The 22161-nt window shown below is 29.4% G+C and overlaps 1 protein-coding gene across 1 annotated transcript in view; it reads left to right on the top strand.

The window, feature by feature from the left end:
- LOC135951249 (ATP-binding cassette sub-family G member 1) overlaps positions 1–22161 on the top strand; it is a 73130-nt gene that overhangs the window by 33951 nt on the left and 17018 nt on the right. Inside the window, exons 4-7 of the mRNA XM_065500864.1 lie at positions 4879–5220; positions 14760–14998; positions 15068–15196; positions 17250–17587. Coding sequence (XP_065356936.1) covers positions 4879–5220; positions 14760–14998; positions 15068–15196; positions 17250–17587 — 1048 coding nt within the window. The remainder of the gene's footprint in view (positions 1–4878; positions 5221–14759; positions 14999–15067; positions 15197–17249; positions 17588–22161) is intronic.

Below are 22161 nucleotides of genomic sequence, written 5' to 3'. Positions count from 1 at the left end.
TTTTTTTCAGTTTTAAAAGTTGAACTTATCTTTAAGAGAATAATAACAAAACATAAAATATAGAATATCAGTTAGTTACTAGATATTTTAGAAGTTAGCAGACATAGAATATTTTATTATTGTTTTGTGTCTATCAATGTGCATTTTTGTAACGGACGTTTTTCTATTTTGACGACTGGTACCAAAGAGAGATATACATAGAGCGGAAACTAGAAAAAAATCAAACATGTTAGTATTGTTTTTGTTTTTACATAGCTTTTTTAACTAATACATTCTCACCACTTAGGTTTTTGACAATTGAGTTAGGTTTGTTAATAGCAGAGTTTACGATTTTCAATACCAAAGTACCAATTACTACCACGGTTAAGTTTCCCATTTTTCGAGTATGTTGCCCCTACGCCCTTCGAAATTTGACCCATTTTTTTTTCAATTTTGAGCCACATGTTCTAAAATCCCAAAGCTGGGATTAGAAAATAGAAAGCAGCTTTGGAAACCCTGATGTGTTCCCTATTTATCCCCAAAGTATTTTCCCAAAATTTTAAAAAATACCATTTTTGGGATTTTCGATTTGTAAGAATTGGAAATATTAGGAACAATTTGATCCACATTTATTCCCAACTAATTTTTTTTGTTTAGAATACTTAATTTTGGGTCTTGGAAAAAAAAAATTTTCAAGTCAATATCTCAATTAGATTCAAAAATATGTCACTTTAAATCTGCGTCCATCAAAAATATTGCAACACTGCGTTTGCGAGCGTTGAAAGCGAACCAATTCACATGACCCTATTCAGAGATTGTCAGAAGGTCTCGATTAAGGGATTAATGTTTGGCATCATTTACTTACCCAATCTCCAACAGGCTAGGTCTGTAATTGAATGATTATGAATGGCAAATGTTGCTGTCATCTGTAAAAGAATAGATAGGTTTGGAAGTTTGACGTAGATGGTCGTTTAGAAAAATAAATGAATTTGTCTTGAAGTCGTTTGATGAGATCCCATCTATAACAACACGTTTCTCTGAGATAGCTCGATATAAATCGAGAGAAGTTAATACCGACACCAAAAGCAATAAGTTTTGATAGAAGTGCACCATGCTACACTCTATCGAACGCCTTGGAAATATCTAGAGCCATTACTTTACTTTCGCCAAAACGGTGAATGGAACGACACCATTTTTCCGATAGGAAGGCTAGCAAGTCTACCGTAGAGCGTCCTCTACGGAAGCCATACTGGTGGTCGTTAAGTATATTGTTGGACTCCAAATATTTAACCAGATGGTAGTTTAGCATACTTTCCATAACTTTGGAAAGTACAGAACAAATTTCTATTGGTAATTGGTAATTTTCAGTGTTATTAGCCTCTCCCTTCTTAGGAATTGAAGTGAATGTTCCAACATACAGGAAATACGCCGGCACGGTATGAAATGCTGAAAAGGTTAGCTATTGGACGAGCTAACATCGAAGAGCACTGCTTCAAGAGCAGCGGCTGGTATGCCATCTGGCCCAGGAGACTTATTTACGGTTACAGGTTCTATCTCACGAATGCCTATGACGATATTAGCCTCAAAGATGTGGATAGTTTCTTGATTATTCGAATATCATCGGTCTTTAACGGTACCCCAAAAGAAAAAGTTTAAAGGTGTCAAATCTCAGCTTCGAGGAAGCCAGTTGACATCGCTAATTTCACATAGACGTAGCAATGGGGTATACATGTCCCATAGCGCCGCTCCTGAGGACAGGAACTTAAACAAGTATACCCCATTGCTACGTCTATGTGAAATTTTAAAATATTATGATGTTTACAAGAAATTGGGCAACTGAAGTTTGCTGAGAAAGCCTGTAGCGGTTCTGTAAATGCTGACTGCTAAGTGTCAAAATTTACTTCTGCAATGAATTTTTTGAATTATTGCAAACAAATCAACATGACCCTTAATGATATTATCTATTTATTTCTATTAAAATTATAAGTTTGAATTAAAAACTAAATAAAATTTGCATATTTATTTTTTTAATTACTCAAAAAATAAAAGTACCTACAATAATTTAATGCAACCTTGAATTTGATTCAATTAAATTAAATTATAACGACATCCCAAACAATTATTAATAAACTTAAAAAACTCAGCCTTTGGACCGTTATTATAAGATGACTTCGTTCGGGGCAAAAAAAAAAGTACCAAATTTAACGTAATAACTTTAATTTATATACATTAAGTCGTTTAATTATTTTATGAATTTAATTATTGTTACGTTTTTATAGCATTTTTAATTAAATCAGTTTTCAAAGAATTTTTTGTTTTAATAAATGCAAAACGTGCAGTAATTAACAAAACGCATACATGGCTTTTGCTCTCTGTGTCTGATGAAAAGGACTTTTAAAGCAGCCACAATTTAAGCACCAGGTGAACTAATTTAAAACACGTTTTATATTTAAACTTTAAATTGAAGTGCAATCAAACAAAGATTTGAACATGAATCATGGTTGTTTAAATGGAATTAAATAATTTGGTTTTTATTTTGAAATGTTGAAGTATAAAATCTTTGCTAATACGTTCCTTTGTTTTATTAAACAGGTTGAATAAACTTTTAAAATATTTAAATGAAATTTAACTAAAAATTTAAATAATAGATAAAATCGTTTTTTTTGTTTTTTGTTTAAATAAGTATTTGAAAAATGTTGAAATGCGATTAATAGAGATTATATATATTTTGATTCAATGCCGCAGATTCAAAATATTTTGGAAATACATCTGTCATTTCTAACTGGCTGATCCGTTGGACAGAATCAACAGTTTTTGGAAATAAATCTGGCATTTCTAAACGGCTCATCCGATCGGGATAACATTTCACATGGGCGTAGCCAAGGAGTATTCGAGTTTAAGTTATTAAATTGGGCCCAGGGGCGGCGCTATGGGGGCTCAAATAGGGTACCTTCAACATGTAAAATTTTTAAACACGTGCAATATTTTTGTTTCCCATCCGATTTCCAAGATTTTTATATTTTTGGAAAGCACTTGGCTAGGTCTTGAAAAAACATGCTTGCGTGTGCTATTTATCTCTTATAATTTCCGAGTTATAAGCATTTAAAATTGAAATTTTAAAATTTTGCCATAACTTGGTCCGCTTTTTTAAAAATATAGGTCGTACTTTTGGACCGAATGGACTCGATTTATTTTGTTAGTGAGACAACAAAATTACGAATAACATACAAAAGATTTCAGAGCAATATCAATTATAGATCCAAAAATAAACGATTTTCAATTTAAATATTCCAAAAATAGTAGATTTTTGCTGTTTTTTTGACGAAAAGATGACTTAACTCTTTTTTAATTAAAAATAAACTTTCTTTAAGAACATATAACAATTTTATATTTTTCTGTAAGGTATCTTTACGAAGAACATTTTGGTATAAAAAACATGTCCCATTTTTCGAGTATGTCGCCCCTACGCCCTTCGAAATGTGACCAATTTTTTTATCAAAATTTAAACTTTGGGCCACATGTTCTAAAATCCAAAGCTGGGATCAAAAAACGGGAAGGAGTTTTAGAAACCATGATGTGTTCCCTATTTATCCCCAAATTATTTTCCCATCCCAGAAGGAATTGTGGTCCCCATGGGCAAAATGGTAAAAAAAAAAAATTTGGGATTTTGGCTACAATTTTTAGGAATTGAGGGATTCCCTTCGACCCTTTGCAAAGTTTTTTTACATTTTGTTATTTAGAATGATAATTTTAATAAAAGTTGAAAATTTTATTGAGTTTTGTTAATAAATAAAGATTTTATTACATATTACATATTTATTGAGATTCTAAAACTAAAATTTGTATGAAAATTTGAATAGGATTGCAAATATTAGGAAAAATTTGCTCCACATTTATTCCGAGCTATATTATTTTGTTTAGATAAGTTAATTTTTGGTCTTAGAAAAAAATTTTCAAGTCAATATCTCAATTACATTTAAAAATATGCCACTTTGAAACTCCGTCCTTCAAAAATATTTCACTTTTTTTTCACATTTTATCCCGATCGGATGAGCCGTTTAGAAATTTATTTCCAAAAGATTTTGATTCTGCCCCACCGTGGAGTAGCAGAGGAATATTTGGTTTTTGTTATAGTCGTTCTAGAACTAGTGATTTTGGAACTAGTTCTAAAAATGTAGCTAGTTGGAAATTTTCATATTGAATTTTTAAAATTTTTCTTTATTTCTTGAAAATCTATACAAAACAATAAGGAGAACATGAATATATAAAAATCTATATACAATATTACTGGAAAACATTTAAAATGTTGGGAACCACTGCATTGCATACAGGAAACATTAACCGACATTATTATGTAAATAATTGCAAACATTTAACAAAACAAAAATGGTGCGTTTGTTTTAGAAAAAAAAAACTGAAAAATTTATTACTAACAATTTTTATGATGAGTTGAGCATCTTTAGATGACAAATACTGTAGATTTTCAACATTATAGAAAAAAATTATAAGAGTTTAATAAACTCGTAAGGCGATAACCGTAGATAATCAACTCTTTTTTATGAACATAAATTTCCATTGCAATATAACAATCAATTTTAAGCGAGTAAAAATTTATAAAACAAAATAAAAAAAAATGATGCAACCTATAATTATGGTTCAACAAAAACCATGTTGTGTCTACAAAGCAAAAACGAAAAGAAAAACATGAATAACTTTTATGAAAAAATAAAATGATTATATTTTTATTATTATAAACAATAATAAATTGCATTCAAGATGGTCAATGACGCTTGAACTTGAAAAATATTTAAAAAAAAATAAAATAAAAATTAAGAAAAAAACAAATTGTTAAAGCTAGTCAGTTAATTATTTAATTTTTTGTTTATTTTTTTCTTCTAGCTCCACTGGTGTTACCGGCACCATACGCGTCAATGGCAAAGTGGTGTCCACAAATTCTCAAAAATATCGCGAATTATCCTGTTATATACACCAAGATGATTTGTTGCGTCCCCAACTAACGGTTGGTGAAATAATGATGCTTGCCGCCCATTTAAAATTGGGCTTTAAGATCTCCAAACAAAGTAAATTAAATTTAGTTAAACACATTTTATCTCTATTGGGATTGGATCATCGTTTCACTGTTTTCACAGCGAAATTATCGGGTGGCCAAAAGAAACGTTTGGCGATTGCATTAGAGTTAATAAGTAATCCGCCGGTACTATATTTGGATGAACCAACAACGTGAGTACAAAACATTTATTTTGATAGATATCCCACTAAGCGACCAAAAACCTCTTAATGGAATATAGCTAAGCTTTCTTTTGAGCAAAAAAAAAAATTAAACAAGAGAATTTTCACCAAATTATACTTAAAAAATATTTTTAGGTAAACAAAATTTAAATTTTTTTAAAAAAAAGATTTTTCAAAATTTTTTTTAAAATTTTTTCGGTCAAGCCCGGACCCTACACTAAGTAAAAGAGCAAAACAAATTTTTCTTTTTAAAATTTCAATAATTTATATTTTTGAGTGATTTTCGGAAGTGGGCCTTATATGGGGGCTATGACCAATTATGGACCGATCACCATGAAATTAGGTCGTGTGATTTATGTCTATATTAAAGTTAACTATGTTGGATTTTGTGTGTTTACCAACATTTTTAAGCGATTTATGCACGTTAAAGTGATTTTCGGAAGCGGGTCTATATGGGAGCTATGACTAATTATGGACTGATCGTAACAAAATTTGGTGACATGAATTTTGTGTATATAAAAGTTATTTGGAGCGGAATTTGTGGAGATACATATATAAATTAAACATTTATGACCGATAAAATCCAATTTCGGGAGGACATTTGTATGAGGGCTAGGTGAAATAATGGACCGATTTCAGTCAGTTTCAATAGGCTTGGTCCTTGAGCCGAAAAAATAATATGTACCAAATTTTATCGAAATATCTTCAAAATTGCGACCTGTACTCTGCGCACAAGGTTTACATGGACAGCCAGCCAGCCGACCAGACGGACGGACGGACGGACATCGCTTAATCGACTCAGAAAGTGATTCTAAGTCGATCGGTATACTTTAAGGTGGGTGTTAGACTAATATTTTTGGGCGTTACAAACATCTGCACAAACGCATAATACCCTCCCCACTATGGTGGTGTAGGGAGAACGGCCGGACCGATTTAAAAAATTTTTATTAAAATATTGTTCATAATCCAACTTAGGTTCTTACGAAATGAAAAATTGACCACGCCCACTTTTTACGATTTATCCAAAATCGGAAAACGGCTGCACCGATTTGGAAAATTTTTTGTTTAAATTGAAAAAAAAACGTCAAACAAATTTTTGATATCGGAAAAAAAAATTTCAATATTTTTATAATTTTTTTTTCATAAAAAAATTTCTCAATTTTTTTTTTGAAAGATTGAAGAAATAGCTATCTAAACTATTTGGGACACATTTTTCTAAGAACAATAGGTAATAAGTTACATGGATGAGAAAAAACACATGCATGAATTATTATGAATACCATCCAACTGAATACTATCCAATTGAAATAACCTAGTTGCAAATTTCATTCTGAAGACATCGATTTCAAAAGTTGAATCACTTGACATGTAATCCCCCATATACATATAAGTTTGCCATTCCGTTTGGAATTTATACATTTATCGTTTGCGATTATAGATATCGGATTCGATATAGCAATATCGAAAAATTTAATAATTTAATTTTAATATCAATCAGCTGCTTATTTTTTTTTTCAATTTAACCTTTGAAAACCACAATTGCTTAATAATTTTTCAAAGTTATTGATCACTTTGTATGGAAATTTAAAATGTATTAACTTCTAAGGGTATTTGAATGCATTTTAATATCAATAATAATATTTTAAAAGCTATTAATTTATACATTTAATTCATTTCCAGCGTTTTATCAGCCATTCCAAGTAAAGGTTTTACACTTTGTATTTATTTATTATAATAAAATTCATATGTATATCGATTACAAATTCTATATATAATTTTCATAATAATTATTTCTTTGTCAACCGAACAAAGAACATATTGTTTTACTCACGTTATGGTATTGATGTAATAATTTATAAAAAAAATACCTAGTTTATCAGGGATTAATTGTGTTTGGTATCGCCGGAAATTTTACAATACATTGCAATATCATGCTCTGGAAGTAATTACATTGAAATGAAAAGTTAGCATAAATGGATTGTTTATAATACAAGGTTTGTTATTTAACATATCGCAAAGAAATTATCTACATAGGTAGACTATCTAATTCTAAAAGATAATTGATAAAAATTAAAAATTTGTTTAGAAAAGTTATACCATAACTTCCAAAAAAAAAAAAATACTAAAATATGAGTTAAATTTGGTAAGAAGGACCCCCATTAAAAATGGTACATTTTTATATTGGTTTTGTAATTCCATTAGTATATACATATATTCTTTGTCCTCACAAGATTCTAAGACGATCTTATGTAAACTCCATAAGACACAATTTTCCACAAATACTCTCTGTTGATAAAGTTTGTTTGGTATTGAAAATGGGCAATATCAGTCCATGATTTCAATTAGCCCCCATACAAATGTCCCCCCCATAATACTGTTCGAGCAGCCATAAATATGTTGATTGTGCGGTAATCCTGATACAATTTTGCACAAATTAGTTCTATGTATTCTGAATTTATACTGTAAAGTATGGAGAAAATAAGCCAACATTTGTCCTTAGTCCTTATACAAGGTCCCCCTCAGAAAATGACTTTAACATTCATAATTGTCTTATAATAATTAATATCGTGATGAAATTTGTTTCAATACTACTCAAGGGCCTTTTTTCCATAATGGCATGATACCAAATCGGGCCAGAAATATGAAGACACTCTGTGCTGTTTTAAGAAATGTAAAGGCCGTTTTTGTAGACACTCCGTAATATATATTTCTGTGTTTATCGTGCCTGATGTCACAAATGATTGGCTTCTTTTGCCACAACTGCAAATGGCTTGCCAAACAAGAAACTTCTTGTGGAATTTTTTTTTCGATATTGTTCTTGAACATTACCTCGGCCATCAGCCACATAAAAATCTTCATCCGGAAGTTGTCTGTCAGTACATAAATTTTATAATCCATCACACAACAGCTGTATTTTTTTTAAATTTGACCTACATTTTTTCGCTTGTTCTTTTGCTTCTAAGTTCTTTACCGCATAGGAAACTGGAACTTTCTGAATTTTATACGACTTCAACCCAGCTCTGCGTACAGTTCTAGTTCAGTTCTAGTTCAGTTCTAGTTCAGTTCTAGTTCAGTTCTAGTTCAGTTCTAGTTCAGTTCTAGTTCAGTTCTAGTTCAGTTCTAGTTCAGTTCTAGTTCAGTTCTAGTTCAGTTCTAGTTCAGTTCTAGTTCAGTTCTAGTTCAGTTCTAGTTCAGTTCTAGTTCAGTTCTAGTTCAGTTCTAGTTCAGTTCTAGTTCAGTTCTAGTTTAGTTCTAGTTCAGTTCTAGTTCAGTTCTAGTTCAGTTCTAGTTTAGTTCTAGTTCAATTCTAGTTCAGTTCTGGTTCACAGTTTGTTCTTTTTTTCTCATTTCTTCGAAAAAAATTCAAACTATCTCTCATTGCAAAACATATTCTAAAGTTCAAAAACCATGTAAACGACAAATGGCAAATAATTTGAAAGAATTTAATCAATGAGTTTAATAGTATTAAGTTAAAATGTCATACAAATATCAATAAATAGAGCACATAACATTTTGTTGTAAAATCGTTTAGATATACCTTTTGCTTTATGCTTTAAACGCTTGCAATTATAAAACCATTTAAACATTTGCATATTTAGCTTGGCAAATCTAAGTCTATTAATAATATTTATTATAATTTTATTCTTTTATAAATAACAAGTCTACCATGTTCTTATTACCTAACTAACGTGTTTTATCAGTGTTAAAGTCACTCTTTTATAAAGAAAATCCATATTGATTGTGTGCAGAAAAAATTTTTAATAAATTACAGTGTTATATATATAAAATAATTTACAGTAATAAGACAAATTAATTCATTAATTGAAATGTTCAACAATAAACTACGTTTTTCTTAAATAGCTGAACTATTTTAAACCAATTGATTGTGATCGTTTAAACTTCCATTAACTCATTAACTTATTAGTTAAATTTTTACGGACAAGTTTTACAAAACGTACGTTTAAAACTGGTTCTCGTTGATGGTCTTAAATGAAATCTCAGGTATGGGTTTGATAGTTTAAACTTAAGTTAGTGTTTGGTTTAAAGAGTTAAAATCAAGATTAATTGCCGATTTAATATTGTTAAAAGCTAAGTGTAACACTAATTAGAGTAACTATTTGCTGAAAATGTATTTAAATTGAGATTAACTGAAGTTTAAACTATCACCCCTATCGCGAATCATTATTTCACATGAAATATGTTCCCATTTCCCATTTTTCGTTCATAAACCTTGTTCATGTGAAAAAATTTCTCATGTTGTGAAATTTTTAGATGAAATTTTGTAAACAATAAACAGCTGCTACGAACAAAATCAACTATTGTGAATGAAAAGTTTAGGGGAATATCACGATAGCAATTTTCCCTTCGAGGGAAATAGATATTTCATGGGAACATAAATTTCACATGTTTTTCACGATAGGGGTGTATATTTTTTTAAGTTTTACAAAAAAGGCTCACTTCTTTAATTCCTTCATAATATTGCATATTTATTTTTTAAACATAAAATAATCGTCATAAATAGTTTAAATCACATCTCGTTCTCCCTCTCTCAACACTACTACTCTCCTGTCAATAACATTTATTATCAATTTTCTAAACTCTATTTATTATATGAAATCGTGACAACTGACTGGCTAGCAAGTGTGTAAAACCTATGATTTATTTTTTACATGAACACATTATTAGTCTTCATCACTTCAAGCTGGTGAAATTATAAACTATACAGCTATAACTTTCACACGAAACGTGTTTCATTGTTACAATTATGAAATTGTTGATTTCATGCAAAATTCAATTGTTAACATGATAATACAAGTTTGAGGTAAAAAAAAAAGTAAATTGAAACACAAACAAAACTTGTAGCTACATTGCGAAATAATAAATATGAAAATTTTCAATATCTAACTAAACTTAATAATAGATTAAACCAAGTTTAAACTTAAAATATTGAGAATTATTTACATATTCTTGAATTAGAAGTATGAAAGTCGTAGCTAAATTATTGCAGTTCGTCGCAACATTGGATTTCGAATTAGGTCAGAAATCGCTTTTCTAAAATATACACCCCCATCGTGAAAAACATTTGGAATTTATGTTCCCATGAAATATCCATTTCCCTTGAAGGGAAAATTGCTATCGTGACATTGCCATGAACTTTTCATTCACAATAGTTGATTTTGTTCGAAATAGTTGATTGTTGTTTACAAAATTTTTACAGGTTACTAAATACAAAACATGGGGAATTTTTTCACATGAATAAAGTTTATGAACGAAAAATGGGAAAAGGGAACACATTTCATGTAAAATATTCACCCCTATCGTGAAAAACATGTGAAATTTATGTTCCCATGAAATATTTATTTCCCTCGAAAGGAAAATTGCTATCGTGATATTCCCCTAAACTTTTCATTCACAATAGTTGATTTTGTTCGTAGCAGCTGTTTATTGTTTAAAAAAATTTCATCTAAACATTTCACAACATGGGGAATTTTTTCACGTGAACAAAGTTTATGAACGAAAAATGGGAAATGGTAACATATTTCATGTGAAATAATGATTCTTGATAGGGGTGATTGATTCGCATAGAGTATTAAATTATTTCGGAAATTGGTAGTAAATTAAGAAGACTTTGGATTAGGCTGAATACGAAATTTGCTTAGATTTCGAAGTGACTATTATTTGTTCAGTTGGTTTCGAGTTTAGCTAAACTGTTCGTTAACTCAAGTTTAACTAAAACATGTTATCTAAATATAAGAAACCATGAAAATATAGTATTTACAGCTACAAAATAATAAAACGGAAATAATAAATATTTAAACAAATGAACACAATAGAAAATAATCGATTTAATGTAAATACTCACAGCACAATTGAAATTAAATCGACCTCAGATGAAGTAATCACACTTTCAGTCAACACATGTCATACGCTTGCTAGACTTTAACATGAACAATAAATAATATAAACCTAACAAATCCATAATAAACTTGATTTAATTATACACAAAGATAACTAATAAATTTCAGAACAATTTATTTTTATTTTATATTACAATTTGGAGGCGAAACTGAAAGTACTTATATGAGAAACTTACATGATTATTGTAATTAATCTATATAAAATAATCACTTTTAAAAGGGATTTGTAGTTAAAATAAAGGTTAATTGATATTTATGAACTATTACCTAAAATCTTGACGATTTAAACTAGAGTTAATTGAGGTAAACTAACTTAAATTGGAGAATTTCGATTTAATTTAAATGGATTCGATTTAACAATTATTAAATGTGTTCTTAAAGAATGCTTCTATTTCGACCCAGACTCTTCCTAGTAAAATTAGGAGCTTATGAGTGAGTTACCAATATCGAATCAATATCTCACATGAAATATGTTCCCTTTTCCCATTTTTGTTCATGTGAACAAATTCCCCATGTTGTGAAACTTTTAGATGGAATTTTGTAAACAATAAATAGCTGTTGCTAACAAAATCAACTATTCACCCCTATCGCGTGTCAATATTTCACATGAAATATGTTCCCTTTTCCCATTTTCCGTTCATAAATTTTGTTCACGTGGAAAAATTTCCCATGTTGTGAAACTTTTAGATGGAATTTTGTAAACAATAAACAGCTGTTGTGAACAAAATCAACTATTGTGAATGAAAAGTTTAGGGGAATATCACGACAGCAATTTTCCCTTCGAGGGAAATGGATATTTCATGGGAACATAAATTTCAAATGTTTTTCACGATAGGGGTGATTATGTGATCCAGAGCAACATAATCACCCATATCGCGAATCAATATTTCACATGAAATCTGTTCACTTTTCCCATTTTTCGTTCATCAAAAAAAAAAATTCGGCATGTTGTTAAATTTTTAGATGGAATTTTGTCAACAATAAACAGCTGTTACAAACGAAATCAGCTATTGTGAATGAAATGTTCAGGGGAATATCACGATAGCAATTTTCTTCCCTTCAAGGCAAATGAATATTTCACATGTTATTGCCGATAGGGATGAATAACAATAATAAAACATGAACTACAGATCTTTCTTTCTCTTTGAGTAACTATAGTCTGAAGAATGCACTAATCTATAGTATAGGCTAGTCAATAGTCTGAACACTAGAGTAATCTATAGTTTGAGAAATATAGTAGTCTATAATCTGAAAAATAGACTGTTAAATAATCTGAGCAGTAGACTAGTCTATAGGCTGAGCAATAGGCGAGTCTATAGTCTGAGCAATAGATTACGGTATAGTCTGAACAATAGACAAGTCTATATTCTGAGCAATCTATTGATTTATAATCTGAGCAATATACTAGTCTATAGTCCGAACAATAGACTAGTCTATTGCCAGAGCAATATATTGATATTATGCCTGAGCAATATCCTGAGCAATATCCTGAGCAATATCCTGATCTATAATCTGAGTAATAAACTAGTCTATAGTCTGAACATGGATGATGAAACATCTTACTTTGATTACTGCAGCGTAGAATATTTATACAGTACGTAATCAGGAGAGAAGTTCATGAACATTACAAGACAAAATTAAAATTGTCCATAAATACCTCCTTCGCTATAGGTTTTTACACCTATAGCCTGGTAATACACTAGTCTATTGTCTGAACAACAGACTAATCTATAATCTGAACCATTGACTAGTCTATAGTCTGAATATTAGACTAAAGAGTGAGCCAGATAAAACTTAACTTATACTTGTATTAAGTTAAATAAAACTTAAACCGTTCAATATAAATTTTCTCAAAAATACTTAAATTTATTCAAATATTGTACAAATTTATTAAACATTAAAATTTATCAAATTTTTCCGGAAATCCTCCCATTAAAGATTGGAGGAGGTGGTCCACTTACGCTTAAAATCGCTCATGTCCTAGGATACCTTTCCTGTGCTCTTTAATTCTTTTTTTCCACAAAATTTCCATTCTTGTTTGAATACCACTCAAGGGACTTTTTTCCATAGTGGCATGAAGCCAAATCGGGCCAGAAAGGTCGGGCTGTTTTAAGAAAGCTAAAAGTCGTTTTGTAGACAATCCGTAATATATATCTCTATGTGTTATCGTGCCTGATGTCACAAATGATTGTCTTCTTTTGCCGCAACTGCAAATGACTTGCCACACAAGAAACTTTTTGGGGAATTTTATTATTTTTTTTGTCCGTTATTGTTCTCGAACAATACCTCGTCGATGAACCACATAAAAATCTTGACCCGGATGTTGTGAAAAGTATGCCAGTACATAAGTTGCATCAACCTTCACACAAAAGCTGCTTCTCTGATAGAAGTGTTCGGTGCTCTTCGAAAGAGTTGTTTGACTTCTATTGCCTTACCAATATCTGTTAGACCTTTTCTCTTCCTGATCCAGCGTTTCTTTCAGTGTTCAAGTTTCCTTATACTGCGCAGTGGGGCAGAATCAACATTTTTTGGAAATAAATCTGGCATTTCTAAACGGCTCATCCGAATTTGATATGGGCGTAACCAAGAAGTATTCGAGTTTAACTTATTAAAATGGGCCCCACAAATGATCCAGGGGCGGCGATATGGGGGCTCAAAGTAGAGTACCTTCGACATGTAAATTTTTTAAACACGTGCAATTTTACAAATTTTTAGTATGAAAAAGTGCAATATTTTTGATGGACGGAGTTTTAAAGTGGCATATTTTTGAATCTAATTGAGAAATTTTTTCAAGTACTTTGTGTCCATTTTGTTAGAAATAACAGCTGAAAATTAATGATTTATCTGACATATTTTTCAAAGCTAACGTGATTAAAAAAAATATATTTTGTTGAACCAAGGATAAGTTACGGCTGTATAAGTTTTTTCTGACTCGCTCCTTATAAACGTTTTATAAAATTAAAAATTTATTGTGAATAAGGTCTTAAATGTTAAATATACGTGTGTAATGTGCATAGCGTATGAAATCTATCAGATCTGTTCTCATTTTACTATAAAATGCGGTCGGTCAGGTCTATTAAACGTCAGGACTTATTAAATATTTAATAGGTGTGAATGACTTGTTTTATGATCAAAATGATGATTGCAGCAATTAGATAAATTATAAATTACTTATTTAATATAGTCAACGATTTAATAAAGGGACTAGGGCAGTATTAAATAATACATTTAATTATCATTGTACTAATTTATAACAATATTGTATCGTATTTTACCACAATTATAATTAAACATATTTATGATCTAACAGGGGATAAACCTAACAATTACTGGTTGCAAATGAAGAAACTTTACACAGTTTCAGATTTCCCCCACATTTAACGAGAATTCCTTTTGAATTATTAATTAAACAATTTGCTAATAATTTCTATGAACTTTAGTTCTTGAAAAATATTAGTTTTTTCAAATAATTGATCATATATTTTACATTTTCCCACTTATAGATTATTGTAATTCTTGAGAATAATTAAAATACATATTAATTAATCTATAAATAATTTATGTAAATTATTAAATTTACTAAATACTTTATCTTATTTTAAATCATTACAGTGGTTTGGACAGCTCATCTTGCAGTCAATGTATAAGTCTGTTAAAGAAATTAGCAGCCCAGGGACACACCATTGTTTGTACTATTCACCAGCCCTCTGCCTTGGTATTTGAAATGTTCGATAAGCTGTATACTGTGGTAGACGGCCATTGTATGTATCAGGGACCGGTTAGAGAACTAATACCCTTTCTGGCCGATCAGAATCTTATGTGTCCGAGTTATCACAATCCTGCTGATTTTTGTGAGTATTTTAGGAATAAAAATTTGTTAGATAACAAATATTTATTAACTTTTTTTCTGAAAATTTCAGTACTAGAAGTGGCTGTTGGCGATTATGAACGTGATTTAGAGAAATTAATTAATGCTGCAAACAAAAAGTATTTTGAAGACTCGGATTCTCAATTGAATCATGTTACGCGGCTTTTATCTAAAATAAAAGGTAAATTACTTTAATTATTCTTATTTTTTTTTATTTAATTCTAATTAAAATTTATGTTTCATAATAGATTTTGGCAAATTAAAATATTTTTTATTTTGTTTTTATTTAAATAAAATAAAAACTGGTTTTATAATTTTAACTATCTAGTTTAGGAAGCTGTTGCTATCTTAATAAAAGTGAACAAAAAGCCATTAAAAAGGAACTTTAGAGATTTAAATTGTTAATTTTATTTAAATTTTTTAATTGTAAATTGAAGGAAAAATGTTTTTTTTGAATTATGTTATCAAACATTTTACTGTTTTTTCAAAATTTTTAAATTTAAATAACTCAAATCCCTTACAAATCATGGTTTTGAGCACTGTTGCCTGCCGTCTTTTTTATCTTGATTATTGCAATTGTCCAATACATTTTTTAACAAATATAAGTTTTTAAATTTTTGTTTTCCATTTCTCAAATTTGACTGTTTGTCTTAGGAATGATAGCTAATTCTTATGAAGGGAATATTAAGCTTAAATATTTGTGTTTATTGACCACTGTGCAATAAAATTTTGAACCAGACATATTTGACGAAGTCCTCAAAAACTTCGATAAAAACACTTTTCCACGAGTTTGAATCAAGTTTTTAAGGAGTACACACAACTATTGTTTAGTTACAGTTCTAGTTTAATTCTAGTTCAGTTCTAGTTCAGTTCTAATTCAGTTCTAGTTCAGTTCTAGTTCAGTTCTAGTTCAGTTCTAGTTCAGTTCTAGTTCAGTTCTTGTTCAGTTCTAGTTCAGTTCTAGTTCAGTTCAGTTCTAGTTCAGTTCTAGTTCAGTTCTAGTTCAGTTCTAGTTCAGTTCTAGTTCAGTTCTAGTTCAGTTCTAGTTCAGTTCTAGTTCAGTTCTAGTTCAGTTCTAGTTCAGTTCTAGTTCAGTTCTAGTTCAGTTCTAGTTCAGTTCTAGTTCAGTTCTAGTTCAGTTCTAGTTCAGTTCTAGTTCAGTTCTAGTTCAGTTCTAGTTCAGTTCTAGTTTAATTCTAGTTCAGTTCTAGTTCAGTTCTAGTTCAGTTCTAGTTCAGTTCTAGTTCAGTTCTAGTTCAGTTCTAGTTCAGTTCTAGTTCAGTTCTAGTTCAGTTCTAGTTCAGTTCTAGTTCAGTTCTAGTTCAGTTCTAGTTCAGTTCTAGTTCAGTTCTAGTTCAGTTCTAGTTCAGTTCTAGTTCAGTTCTAGTTCAGTTCTAGTTCAGTTCTAGTTCAGTTCTAGTTCAGTTCTAGTTCAGTTCTAGTTCAGTTCTAGTTCAGTTCTAGTTCAGTTCTAGTTCAGTTCTAGTTCAGTTCTAGTTCAGTTCTAGTTCAGTTCTAGTTCAGTTCTAGTTCAGTTCTAGTTCAGTTCTAGTTCAGTTCTAGTTCAGTTCTAGTTCAGTTCTAGTTCAGTTCTAGTTCAGTTCTAGTTCAGTTCTAGTTCAGTTCTAGTTCAGTTCTAGTTCAGTTCTAGTTCAGTTCTAGTTCAGTTCTAGTTCAGTTCTAGTTCAGTTCTAGTTCAGTTCTAGTTCAGTTCTAGTTCAGTTCTAGTTCAAGTACATACTAAGTATGACTAAGATCGTGTCATATAGCACTCAAATCCTTAGAGTACTAAAATTTAATATTTTCGTATTTTTATGGTGCAAATCGTATATAAAAATACTGTTATACACAAGATTTTCTATAAAAAACACTGTTATATAGAAGATTTTCTATAGAAAACACTGTTATACACAAGATTTTCTATAGAAAATAATGCTATGGACAATATTTTCTATAGAAAACGCTGTTGTGCACAATATTTTCTATAGAAAATACAGTTATACACAACATATTATATAGAAAATACTCAATATTTTTTATAGAAAATACAGCTATACATATGATTTAATAGCTCATGATTAAATAAACATTGAAGTTTATACCTCTTATAGATAAAATCTTCCATACCTCATGGCAATAATTTTTTTTAAATCCCTATTTAATTCTAAAAGTTTTAATATTACAAAAATCTACCACAACAATTACTAATTTTATGATAATTATTATTTTTGCAGCTGACAATGTTGACTTAACCAGTTGTCATCTAACCAGCGGCAATAAACTTACAAAAATCTTCAATACAACTGCAGCAAGTTTGCAGTTGCCAACCTTCGAGTATGTTAAACCCTCAGCCGAGGAACTGGCCTTAGAAGAAGCGAAGGCTCTTAATACAACAGACGACAACACGGATGAGCCGCAGCAACAAGAGCAACAACATGAGCAACAGCAACCGCAACAACCACCATCAAAGTCATTAATTGACATTGACAGCAAAAATGTGGTGAAAGCCTCATTCTTCATGCAATATCTTTTACTATTAAAACGGATTTTAATTTGCTCAAAGCGTAATTATGTAAGTATTTCTTTAAAAAAATTTTCGGCATTATAATTTTGTGGGGTTTTTTAATTTTTTTTCATTTGTTTTAATAACAAAACAATTAAAATTGTTTTTAATTATTTAGTGAATAAACATAATAACAAAAAACATATTAAAATATATTATTTTAATATCAGTGTGTTACACCTAGCGTGACGTTGAAAAACAAGCAAAATAATTTTGAAATAAACCAGTAAATTTGTTAAATAGATTTATCTAAAAACCTGCTCAAAAATTTTCCATTTACAAACATTTTATTACAGTTTTTATGGCCTTAAATATTTCAGTACACAAGTAAATTTTTATAAAAGAAACGTTTATAAACAAAAGGATAATTTTGTTGGAATGTAATTTAACAAAGAGAAAATGTTGACGTACATTATTAAGTGCCGGCAGTTACAGTAATTGTTTTACCAGAATTTTTGTATTTAAAGAGGTTTTGTACGCTAAAACTTTAAATAAAAATTAGGGTTTCTTTGCCGTCTGAAATACATAATCAAAATGTTTATTAAACTATAAGTAGTTTTTCATGTTTTATAAAAAAATATTTAAATATATATTTTTTACTTTGTCTGCTAAATTTAAATATTATACCAAAGAAAAAAAAAAATATTAAAATCCAAAATATAATTTATAACTTGTTCTTAAATCATTACCACTTCAAACTCTACAATAACTAGTGGTGTGACAAGTACTTCTAGTATTCATGATTTAGATCCGTTTTATCATTCTAAATTTAAATATTGCTTTGAGAACTATTATTATTAAAGTTGTAAACTGTAAAGTAACCTTCAGAGTTTACACAACAAGATGGAGGCAGAACGACAATAACAACAAGAACATACTTACATACATACATATAAGTACATAAACAACAGTAATTTTGTTTTTGTAAGAGGCTCTCTCAAAGCCTACTTGTTTTCTTTTTGGTATTTGTTGTGTTTTTTACAACAGCAACACAAGTCAATTTGACAGTTTAACAAATAAAAACAATAATCATCTGTTTAATTGCCACCACTACATCATTCAGTCACCTCAGGGACAGGAAATTCAGTATTCTAATAAATTTTCAGTAATTTTAAATCCGCAAACGGCAAAAGTTTTCGCCATGGTTTGATCTTTTTATACCCTCGTGAGAGAGAGTTTGTCATTCCGTTTGTAATTTTCACAATATAATTTTCCGACCCTATAAAGTATATATATTCTGGATCCTTATAGATAGCGGAGTCGATTAAGCCATGTCCGTCTGTCTGTCTGTTGAAATCAACTATCCGAAGCCCCCAAATAACTTACATACAAGATTCATACATCAATATCTCCGGTATTCTTCCTGCTCGTTTGCTATTTAAAATCGAGAAAATCGGTCCACAAATGGCTGAGATATCAGGACAACCTGAAAAATCAGGACAACCTGAATTTTTTTTTAACAAAAATTTTTTTCGCTAAATATTAAAAAAAAATTTAGTCTACTGGTCACTGGATCATATTGACTGCCAATCAACCATGTATTTTGTTTTCCATTGCAGTTGGTGCTCAGTTGGTCTCCGAATCATATTAATTTACAATTTTTTTTGCCGAAAAATTGTACACAAAAAGTTTCTTAAAAAACGTAAAATACTTTTTGTTTGACAAGTATTTTAGAAATTTTTTAATTTTGGTTATTTCAAGCTTTAAAATAAGAAAAGTTAAATAACAGTTAAAATTTGATTTTGCCATTGTCTGTCTCCACTGTAAAAGTTATCGACTGTTAAAATAGAATCTTAGTCTATTATATTAGTCATTGTTGACCACTTTTGTTTACAAATGATTTTAAGTTTAAATGTTAAATTATATTGTTAATATTAGATATTTAAATACAAGTTTTAACGAAATGACATTGGTTATTATATGTTACTAGTTGACCGGTAGCATTTACTAATATTAGTTCTACAAGTTTCTCCCACCCACATACACATGCCTGTTCTTATTTATATGCAAATAAAATATCAAAATTTGTACTGCATACTTTAGGGAGATTTTTCTTACAGTTGACTGGACTAAAAAAAAAATTTCGAGTTTTACCCCGAATTTTTGAATTTTTTCTTCTTTACAAACCATCTCCTGAAAATTTCGAATCCAATAAAAAAAAAATGCCAAATCGCCGTTCACACGTGATGCCATTACATACATGGACCATTTCATTTTTATATATATATATATATATAAATAGATAGATAGATAGATAGATAGATAGATAGATAGATAGATAGATAGATAGATAGATAGATAGATAGATAGATAGATAGATAGATAGATAGATAGATAGATAGATAGATAGATAGATATATAGATAGATAGATAGATAGATAGATAGATAGATAGATAGATAGATAGATAGATAGATAGATAGATAGATAGATAGATAGATAGATAGATAGATAGATAGATAGATAGATAGATAGATAGATAGATAGATAGATAGATAGATAGATAGATAGATAGATATATAGATAGATAGATAGATAGATAGATAGATAGATAGATAGATAGATAGATAGATAGATAGATAGATAGATAGATAGATAGATAGATAGATAGATAGATAGATAGATAGATAGATAGATAGATAGATAGATAGATAGATAGATAGATAGATAGATAGATAGATAGATAGATAGATAGATAGATAGATAGATAGATAGATAGATAGATAGATAGATAGATAGATAGATAGATAGATAGATAGATAGATAGATAGATAGATAGATAGATAGATAGATAGATAGATAGATAGATAGATAGATAGATAGATAGATAGATAGATAGATAGATAGATAGATAGATAGATAGATAGATAGATAGATAGATAGATAGATAGATAGATAGATAGATAGATATATAGATAGATAGATAGATAGATAGATAGATATATAGATAGATAGATAGATGTATAAACAAACAAAAAATAGTTAAATTTTTCATAAAACATCCAGACGAATCTTGAGCATCCTTTTCTTATATGAAAGTAATATTTACAAACAGTGAGTGACAATATAATGGAAATATTTCTTTCTTTACTATGAATAAATTACGAAACGTGTGGTGAAAAAAGTCCCTAAGAGAAATCCAAATTCCACTATACATACCACCACAGACATCGTCTTCGGACAATGAAAGAGATTGGCCCATAATCATAGACAAAAATTAAGTATATGTTAAGAGAATTAAACTCGACTTTACTTAAGAGTGGACTTTAGGTCTATCATAGACAAGTTAAAGTATACTTCTGACATTGAAGTCGACTCTAAATATAAAACTAGCTGAAGTTGTTTTTAACTCGTTTAACAAGAGCATCAGCTGTTCTTCTCCAAGTTAAAAAGTTCTGCAAAAAGAAAAATGTTTTTTCTTCAGATTCCGGTTACTTCTATTGTTTATATTTTTTTAGTGTTTGACAATGATTATGAGCCAATAGCTACACGAAATAAAATTTTAAATATTCTTAATCATTTTTACATTATTTTGTTTATTTATAAAAATGTTCCTTTTTAAATAAATTTCACTCAAATCGTCTTAAAAATAATTAGTAAATAAAAAACTTTGACAAAAATATGAAATCAAAGGGCCTACAACCTCTTTGTATATTTTGTGACAATCATAAATTTTTACTGAAAATATAACATGTCTAACTAAATCTGATACATTTTAGTTTTTCAGGCAATTATTTAATAATAATCGAACATTAGTACAGATGTTTAATTTAATGGCTCGATTTGAAGAATAATTTTTTTCAATAATTTTAGAACCACAGTTCTTTTTAAATTCTATTTTGTATTGCAAAAAGTGCTGGTATCGGTCAAAGCTTCGTTATTTTTAAAATAAGAAAATAAAAGTTGAAAATGTTTAATAGCTATTTCCGAAATTAATTCAAAAAACCTATTTTTATTTTGATTTATTTTGAAAAGTATAGAAAGTGCCAAAATAGTATCGAGTGTGCCATTGTGCCACTCAAAACGTAATAGTGCCAAAAATGGCACAATTGTGCCACAAATCCCATCACTGTAGTATTCTGATCATAAATGTTAAAAAGTGAGCGCAGTATGGCAGTTCGTTTGACAGTTAACCCGTTTTTAAGTTCTATCCCTTTAGTTCAGACGTGCTAGACTGTTAAATTGTTTGCGCTGATTGTTTGATAATGGCTAACATTTCAGTGAGCGTGTGATATTTTTAAAATAATGAAATTAAGAATTTTATATTTTAATTGTTTATTTAAAAATTCATTAATTTGACAAATAATTTTGTCAAAGATTCACTCTGTATTAACATTTTTTTACTGTAGCACAGAGTGGATTGACTCTGTCATTATGAACGTAGCTTTAGTTTTACTTTTTATACTTTCATTACAAAGTGTTATGTTTATATTTTAATATACAAATTTAATTTTATATTTTAATTGTCATATTTCGAAATAATTGTTATATGAAATGTTAATTTTTTATTATTATTGTTTAATTATGAAATTTTTGTAGAATATTATTACTTTTAATAATTTTATTTACAAAAAAAATTTCTGG

The sequence above is a fragment of the Calliphora vicina genome, chromosome 2, assembly GCF_958450345.1.
Source record: "Calliphora vicina chromosome 2, idCalVici1.1, whole genome shotgun sequence".
Taxonomy (NCBI): Eukaryota; Metazoa; Arthropoda; class Insecta; order Diptera; family Calliphoridae; genus Calliphora; species Calliphora vicina.
Note: the sequence above shows the minus strand (reverse complement) of the source record. Positions and strands in the feature narration are given on the sequence as shown.